Source organism: Salmo salar, chromosome 13 (genome assembly GCF_965601325.2).
Source record: "Salmo salar chromosome 13, fSalSal1, whole genome shotgun sequence".
NCBI classification, from domain to species: Eukaryota; Metazoa; Chordata; class Actinopteri; order Salmoniformes; family Salmonidae; genus Salmo; species Salmo salar.
In genome coordinates, this window is record NC_138303.1 from 8,353,590 (window position 1) to 8,363,336 (window position 9,747).

General features: G+C 41.1%; 1 protein-coding gene across 1 annotated transcript; it reads left to right on the forward strand.

Annotated features, from left to right (window-relative positions):
- The first annotated feature begins 4,305 nt into the window (after positions 1-4,305).
- On the forward strand, positions 4,306-6,841 carry LOC106566359 (neuropeptides B/W receptor type 2-like). Its single transcript, XM_082959697.1, has one exon. It carries the CDS (start codon positions 4,771-4,773, stop codon positions 5,803-5,805), a length of 1,035 nt encoding a protein of 344 aa, XP_082815823.1. The 5' UTR covers positions 4,306-4,770; the 3' UTR covers positions 5,806-6,841.
- The last annotated feature ends 2,906 nt before the right edge of the window (positions 6,842-9,747 follow it).

The window sequence follows — 9,747 nt, forward strand, 5'->3', positions numbered from 1 at the left end:
CTACACTACTATAGTAAATACCACAACACTATGGTCCACTACACTACTATAGTAAATACCACAACACTATGGTCCACTACACTACTATAGTAAATACCACATGACTATGGTCCACTAAACTACACTACTATAGTAAATACCACAACACTATGGTCCACTACACTACACTACTATAGTAAATACTACATCACTATGGTCCACTACACTACTATACTAAATACTACATCACTATGGTCCACTACACTACACTACTATAGTAAATACTACATCACTATGGTCCACTACACTACTATAGTAAATACCACAACAATATGGTCCACTACACTAATATAGTAAATACCACATCACTATGGTCCACTACACTACTATAGTAAATACCACAACACTATGGTCCACTACACTACTATAGTAAATACCACATCACTATGGTCCACTACACTACACTACTATAGTAAATACCACAACACTATGGTCCACTACACTAATATAGTAAATACCACATCACTATGGTCCACTACACTACACTATTATAGTAAATACCACATCACTATGGTCCACTACACTACTATAGTATATACCACAACACTATGTCTACGTCCTAACAAACTGAAGCTCTCACAGAATTTGGACATGGAAATCATTGGTGTCCGGTTTCCTTTTGATTAATTTCTTGTGTTGTCCTGCTTCAGTTTCTTCCTGAAGTGCAGTCATACCGAAGTCGTCTCCAAACCTGTTCCTGCATTTTCCCAGCACTTAATTTGGGAAACCTAGTGAAATCTGTTCAGGAACATCGATAGTAACACGTTTTCACAACAAAACATGTTTAATTAAACTGTTGACAGCCCCTCTATCTGCGTGCTGGAGAAAGGAATGAAGGAGAGAGGGGAGGAGATGGAAATGCAAGGTAGTGAGATATTCTTTAGCGAGACACATGAAAAATGGGATGTACTGTAAATAAATAATTGTTTTCTAATGTATAATATGACCTGCATGTCGTCTCATTTCTCTCTCTCTCTCACTCTCTCGCTGTCTCTCAAAATCATATCCAAAATGTATTTTGGCTACATAGTACAGCCATTTTTGTGCCTTTTGTTGGTGTTGGATGGATGGGGACAGAGTGGACTTTAATTTATTTACTTGGATAGAATTTAAGTAAGTCATATTAGATCAGTGTCTAACACAAACTATGAAACAGGCATACTTTTCGCCAACCTTGACCAAAAATAACCTTATTTTGTTAGATTTTACACCCGTTGTTACTCTATAAATACATGTATGTAAAGACATTCTGGGGGCTTTAAAAAAAAATCCTGGGGGAGTATGCCCAGATCCCCCTAAAAGTGGCTTAGCGCCCCTATCCATGAATCTCTAGTGACGTCCCTGGATAACAGTACTGCTGAAGATAATCCTGGGTAACAGTAACCTGGGTAACAGTATCCTGGGTAACAGTACTGCTGAAGAGAATCATGGGTAATAGTGTCCTGGTTAACAGTATCTTGGGTAACAGTAGCCTGGGTAACAATATCCTGGCAACAGTATCCTGGGTAACAGTACTGCTGAAGAGAATCCTGGGTAACAGTATCCTGGGTAACAGTACTGCTGAAGAGAATCCTGGGTAACAGTACTGCTGAAGATAATCCTGGGTAACAGTACTGCTGAAAATAATCCTGGGTAACAGTATTGCTGAAGAGAATCCTGGGTAACAGTATCCTGGGTAACAGTACTTCTAGGTCTTAGGAAGGCAGTAGCAGAGCACTTAGCCATCTGTTACACGTGTGTGCCTCGTTATGGATGCAGAACGAAACTATTAGATGAGAGGGGAGGAGGAGAGGGAGGAGGGGAGGAAGCGAGGAGGAGGGGATGAGGGGAGGAGAGGAGGAAGAGGTAATTGAAAAAGTGAACTATAATGTAGAAAAGTGGATTTGAGTTGACAGTCACAGAGGTAAAGGAGGAGATTGGAGATGAAAGCCAGGGAGGAACGGAAACATTACAGGAATATTTAGGAACTGGGGAAATATGAAAATACCTTTGGGGAAAAAGAAGGTAAAACTTCACTAAGAAAGTTTCTATGCGGCTCAAACTTTGCTTGACATAAATTGAGAGAAAGAGAGAGAGCCCGGAATTCACATGAAGCATCTCACATGATTAGAATGATCAATGTTTGAGGGTCTGACCACCCAAGTGGCTCTGGTTCATCTGTGACCCACAAGACTGTGTTAACCCTCTGCGCTAAATCCTAAAAGACTGTGTGTTAGCCCACTGAGCAATAGCCTAGAATGAACTATGTTTCAACCAAGCCAAACAGAGACCACCCTAACTCAGAAACACCAGAGGTCTGAGGCCATGTGCTGTGACTAACAGATGTAAATAATGTATAAGTCTATATTACAGAGTGGTTATGAAAAGTTTCCTCCCATCATAGACCACCGTAATGTTCCCATCATAGACCACTGTAATGTTCCCATCACAGACCACTGTAATGTTCCCATCACAGACCACTGTAATGTCCCCATCACAGACCACTGTAATGTTCCCATCTTAGACCACTGTAATGTTCCCATCACAGACCACTGTAATGTTCCCATCATAGACCACTGTAATGTTCCCATCATAGACAACTGAAATGTTCCCATCATAGACCACTGTAATGTTCCCATCATAGACGACTGTAATGTTCCCATCATAGACGACTGTAATGTTCCCATCATAGACTACAGTAATGTTCCCATCATAGACCACTGTAATGTTCCCATCATAGACCACTGTAATGTTCCCATCATAGACCACTGTAATGTTCCCATCATAGACCACTGTATTGTTCCCATCATAGACCACTGTAATGTTCCCATCATAGACCACTGTAATGTTCCCATCATAGACCACTGTATTGTTCCCATCATAGACCATTTGTCATGCCCTGATCTGAGAGAGACGTTTTTCTCTGTTTGGTTAGGTCAGGGTGTGACATGGGGTGGGCATTCTATGTTTTGTATTTCTTTGTGTTTGGCCGAGTATGGTTCCTAATCAGAGGCAGCTGTCTATCGTTGTCTCTGATTGGGAATCATACTTAGGCAGCCCTTTTCCCTCCTTCAGTTGTGGGATCTTGTTTTTGTACAGCTCAGTAAAGCCTGCAGAACGTGATGTTCGTTTTCCTTTGTTTGTTGTTTTGATTTAGTGTTCTGAGTTATAATAAATACTAATCATGAGCACATACCATGCTGCACCTTGGTCTCCTCTCTACGACGTGCATCACACCATTGTAATGTTCTCATCACAGACCAGCGTAATGTTTCCCATCATAGACAACAGACCACTGTAATGTTCCCATCATAGACCACCATAATATACCCATCATAGACCACTGTAATGTTCCCATCATAGACCACTGTAATGTTCCCATCATAGACCACTGCAATGTTTCTATCATTGACCACTGTAATGTTCCCATCATAGACCACTAAATGTTCCCATCATAGACCACTGTAATGTTCCCATCATAGACCACTGTAATGTTCCCATTATAGACCACTGTAATGTTCCCATCATAGACCACTAAATGTTCCCATCATAGACCACTGTAATGTTCCCATCATATACCACTGTAATGTTCCCTTCATAGACACCTGTAATGTTCACACTGTAACAACACCAAGCCTTACAGCAAGTCAATCAAGGTAATATTATATTGCCCACATACACTTAGAGTCCAGGAGCAATAACAACTTGTAGGATCTCCATCCATACAGGAGAAAAAGGTTGTCACTCATAGCAGCCATACCACACAGCAATACGCCAACAGTTAAGCCTTACAATAAATACACAAAGTGTCTATGCGGAGGAGTAATATCACCACTTGGCTTTTCCTCAGTACAGGACAGGAAGTATAGCAACACTTCTGGGTACCTACAGCAAGCTGAGTGCCTTCGTGTCTCACTGCGCGCTGTGCTGTGGACTGACGTCACCCGGTCCGGTGTTTCCCTCCGGTCCAACTGGTTGGGACGTGGACATCTCCAGTTCGCTGCTGCTGCTGCTGCTGCTCACCGCCCGCACAGAAGACAGAAAGGAAAAGGAGCGAGCCTCCATCGAGCACGGTAAAGTCCCTAAATTAGCTTTTGTTTTTGTTACTTTTGATTGTGTATTTTAGTACATGGCACAAACATGTTTGCGCACGAAATATTATATGTGTATGGGCGGGGGAAAACAAAAAAAATGAAAAAAATGAAATATTATTATTGTTGAAAATGTATTTCTGCACTCTGTTTAAAATAATATTTATAATTGTGCTCCTATTACAGGTTATAATTCGAATAACAGTGCGTCACCACCGGGCGCACGCTGGTTAAATCAACGTTGCTTCCACATCTTTTTTTTTCTTCAATTAAATTACTTTCAACCAACGTGGAGCTGGCTGGTAATATACGTTGAATTGACGTCTGTGCCCAAGTGGATATATTCGTGTAGGTGGGTGTTGTGTTTCTCCAATCCATTATGATAAATGAGGGTTAAATTAGGATATAATGTGTTGTGAATAAACTATTAACAGCAGAAGAGGTTTGTTGTGATGTACTGCTTTTCATTTTGTATTCAATATTTCTGCTCTCCATAGATTTCGTGATGCGGAATGCATGCGTAAAATCAGACAGAGGCGACCTACACAAGAGCCAACATGACACTTCACCACTGCTTGTTTTACCTCTAAACAAACATGCATCCTGAACGACGTGCTTTCCTCTATTCTTACGTGCAATAATACATTAGAAGACTTAGAAGATGGAGAATATATCTATCTCGAACACCCGCAGGGTATTTCCGGTGGTGTGTAACGAATCCACGGACTATTATTATCTGAGCGCGACTAACCGGACAGATCTGAACTGCACTCCCCAATCAGAGTTCTACTTTTACGCGGACCTCTATGTAGTCCTGCCTGTGATATATTCGGTAATATGCGCCGTGGGGTTAACGGGGAACACGGCCGTTATTTACGTTATCCTCAAAGCGCCCAAAATGAAGACCGTGACCAATATGTTTATCCTAAACTTGGCGATAGCCGACGACCTGTTTACCTTGGTCCTACCCATCAACATCGCCGAGCATCTGCTCCACTACTGGCCCTTAGGAGAGGTGCTGTGTAAGATCATCCTGAGCATAGACCACTATAACATCTTCTCCAGTATCTACTTCCTGACGGTCATGAGTGTGGACCGTTATCTGGTCGTCCTGGCGACGGTGCGTTCAAAGCGTATGCCATACCGCACGTACCGCGCGGCCAAGATAGTGAGCCTGTGCGTCTGGATCCTCGTGATTCTCATCGTGATGCCGTTCACTGTATTCGCCGGGGTCTATATCAGTCCCGATGACTTGGAACGGAAAAGCTGCGTTCTCAGCTTCCCAAGCCCAGAGAGTTTGTGGTTCAAGGCGAGCCGGATATACACCTTGATCCTCGGCTTCGCCATCCCTGTGTCGACCATATGTATTCTCTACACCATGATGTTGTACAAACTACGGAACATGCGCCTCAACTCCAACGCCAAGGCTCTGGACAAGGCTAAAAAGAAAGTAACTATTATGGTGTTTATAGTCTTAGCGGTGTGTCTGTTCTGTTGGACAGGGTTTCACCTCAGCACCATAGTGGCTCTCACCACCGACCTGAGGACCACTCCGCTGCTCATCGGGTTGTCCTACTTCATCACCAGCCTCAGCTACGCCAACTCTTGTCTGAACCCTTTTCTTTACGCCTTCCTGGATGACAGCTTCAGGAAAGCGTTCAAAAAGATGCTAGAATGTAGACCGGCAGGAATGTAGTCGCCTACAGGTTTAGTGGATTCATGTCAATATGGTATGTTAATATTGATGCCATTCAAAACAAACTATGATCATATTATTTATGTTTGCTTGAATCTACATTAGGTGATTATTATTGTTGCCATGGTATGACTTAAATATTTAATATGGTATATATAATATGGAATATATCATATGGAATCATATAGATTCTGGCCAGGATTGGAGGGGAGTTTTTCTTTTTCATGGACATTTGTCTCCCCCTGGTGTCCTGAGAGGGCAGGTAGTCTACACTGTAGTGAGGGCAGGTAGTCTACACTGTAGTGAAGGCCGGTAGTCTACACTGTAGTGAAGGCAGGTAGTCTACACTGTAGTGAGGGCAGGTAGTCTACACTGTAGTGAGGGCAGGTAGTCTACACTGTTCTGAGGGCAGGTAGTCTACACTGGAGTGAAGGTAGGAAGTCTACACTGTAGTGAAGGCAGGAAGTCTACACTGTAGTGAGGGCAGGTAGTCTACACTGTAGTGAAGGCAGGTAGTCTACACTGTAGTGAAGGCAGGTAGTCTACACTGTAGTGAAGGCAGGTAGTCTTCACTGTAGTGAAGGCAGGTCGTCTACACTGTAGTGAGGGCAGGTAGTCTACACTGTAGTGAAGGCAGGTAGTCTACACTGTAGTGAGGGCAGGTAGTCTACACTGTAGTGAAGGCAGGTAGTCTACACTGTAGTGAGGGCAGGTAGTCTACACTGTAGTGAGGGCAGGTAGTCTTTGCTGTAAATATATAGGCGTTATTCTGGCCTGTCATTGTGAACCATAGACAAACTGGGTCAACTATAGTGGATAGTCCTAATACAACTAAAGATGTGAACTAATTCTACCTTTCAGTCAGTCTATCTTACGGATAATAATAACAATATCAACATATTTCCATGTTCAAGTTCAAATAATCATTTGTGTTGACATGACACACTTTGAAAATGACTTGTTGCTTTTCCGATACCAAGAGAGTCCACATGTTGTGTTCATAGGTAGCAGTTATACACTGTATCATACAGACATAAATTCATTGATTTTTTTTTTTTTTATATCTGCTGACAAATAAAACATAAGCAAACAACTGTGTGGTTTATTTGTAGTAGGGCTGTCGTTCATAATGGACCTTAGAGAGAACACTGTGTTTTATTTGTAGGAGGGGAAAAATAGGCCATCATTTATAATGGACCTTAGAGAGAACACCTTGTTTATTTGTAGGAGGGGAAATATAGGCCATCATTTATAATGGACCTTACAGAGCACCCTGGGGTTTATTTGTAGGAGGGCAATATACAGTAGGCCATCATTTATAATGGACCTTACAGAGAACACTGGTTTATTTGTAGGAGGGCAATATAGGCCATCATTTATAATGTACCTTAGAGAGAACGCTGTGTTTAATTTGTAGGAGGGGAAATATAGGCCATCATTTATAATGGACCTTAGAGAAAACACTGTGTTTCATTTGTAGGAGGGGAAATATAGGCCATCATTTATAATGGACCTTAGAGAAAACACTGTGTGGTCTCATGTCGACCACATCCCACGTCATGTGATGTGTAGATTCAGCTGTTAATCAAATCACAGTTTATTCGTCACGTTCATAGGATAAAGGGTGCAAATGGTAACAGTGAAATGTTTACTTACAAGCTCTCAACAGTGCAGTACACTTTAAGAAAAAAATATTCACAAATATTCAATAAAAAAGTAGTAAAAAAAATAGTATTGTATTGTATACACAATAAGAAAATACAGTATAAAATGAAATGTGCTTAATAAATTGAAATGAATGAATAATGCAATTAGATATAGGCAATGTTTAATTCCATCCTTTATAAATCTCAGCAGTCATTACAGTACAAGTAGATTCATTCTTACACTTTACTTATTCATTGGATATGATTTATCTGCTGACTGTCACATAGACTTACATACCAGAAATACAAAAATGTTTAAATATACAGAACCAAAAATATAAACGCAACACGCAACAATTTCAACGACTTCAATGAGTTACAGTACCAGTTCATATAAGGAAATCAGTCATTTTAAAATAAATTCATTAGGCCCTAATCTATGGATTTCACATGTCTGGGCAGGGGCGCAGACGTTGACTGTTCATTTATCTACCATAAGCTTTCTTCCAACGTCGTTTTAGAGAATTTGTCAATACGTCAAACCAGACTCGCACCCCGAAGACCCCGTGTAACCACAGGGGTGCCAGGCCCAGCCAATCAGAACAAGTTTTTCCCCAACAAAAGGGCTTTCTTTATTACAGATATAAACACTCCTCAGTTTCATCGGCTGCCAAGGTGGCTAGTCTCAGACGATCCCGCAGGTTAAAGAAGCCAGATGTGGAAGTCCTGGGCTGGTGTGGTTACACGTGGTCTTCGGGTTGTGAGTCCTAAATTATTTCTTATTAAAAATAAAAGAAACAATCATGTCCAATGATACACTGTGCTAACCTAGATATCTCCAGAGTCATATAGTGTATTTAGAGAGTTGAGCCAACTCTAGACATTCAATAGACCAGCCTGGTTGCCAGTCTGTTTAGAAAACATTCCACTCCTTGTAGGCCTACTCCTTGACAAGGACTGGAATGTTATCTAAAAATACTGTCAACCAGGCTAGACATCCAGTTACATAACATCATTTAAATAATATAAAATGTATTCTATTGCCATGTTATGTTAATGGTATGCTAATATTGGTGCCATAGAATTTTACAATGTCATGTTAAATCAAAATCAAATTAAGAAAAATGGTCACATGCGTCGAATACAACACGTGAAATTTCACCCAACAGTGAAATGCTTACTTACAAGCCCTTAACCAACAATGCAGTTTTTAGAAAAATACCTTACAAAATAAGAAATAAAAGTAACAAATAATTAAAGAACAGTAGTAAAATTCACAATAGCGAGTCTATATACAAGGGGAGTCAATGTGGTACAGAGTCAATGTGCGGGGGCACCCAGTTAGTCGAGGTAATTGAGGTAATATATACATGTAGGTAGAGTTATTAAAGTGACTTATGCATAGATAATAACACATCATAATGCAGAAACCTCAATGTCCCAACTCTGTAAACCCATGACTCTGGACAGCTCTATATGAAGCTGGGCTGACTTACAAAATGACTGTTATTAAGGGTGTTATTTCTGAAAGCCATAACTGGTGAAACAGAGAGTAAAACACGTCCTCTCCTTTTCCACCGACTCGCTCTCTCTAATACAACTGTTGTGAAAACACAGTTAAGCTTGTTATCAATATGACACATCATTCAGTGCAACATATAAATGCAATCTCTCTCTCTCTCGTGGTTTGATAGGTCGGCAGGTAGCCTAGCGGTTAGAGCGTTGGGCCTTGTAACCGAAAGGTCGCTGGTTTAAATTTCCACAAGGTGTTGATCAACCGTTGAACGAGACACTTAAAACCCTAATTTGCTCCTAAGGCTGATCCTGTAAAAACAGGGGTGTCAAACTCATTCCACGAAGAGCCGAGTGTCTGCGTGGTTTTTTGTTTCGTCCTTTTCAATGAAGACCTAGACAACCAGGTGGGGGGAGTTCCTTACTTAATTAGTGGCCTTAATTCACCAATAAAGTATAAGGGTGGAGCAAACACCAGCAGACACTTGGCCCTCCTTGGAATGAGTTTGACGTGTTGTAAAACAATACATTTCACCAATACAGTTTCAGTGATAATAAACAACAAATAATAATAAACTGTGTTATTTTTATTTTTTTATATAACCATTCCATTTATTACATTTTAGCCAATATAATGAGCCTGTCTGCCGATATGTCCACATACCAGCCACCGCTGACACACTTGCACACACACAAGAACACACGACACACACACGCACGCACGCACGCACGCACACACACACACACACACACACACACACACACACACACAACCCATGCACAC

What these genes read in the sequence shown, in the direction of transcription:
- LOC106566359 (XM_082959697.1), top strand. Translation starts at nt 4,771, where the DNA reads ATGGAGAATATATCTATCTCGAACACCCGCAGGGTATTTCCGGTGGTG.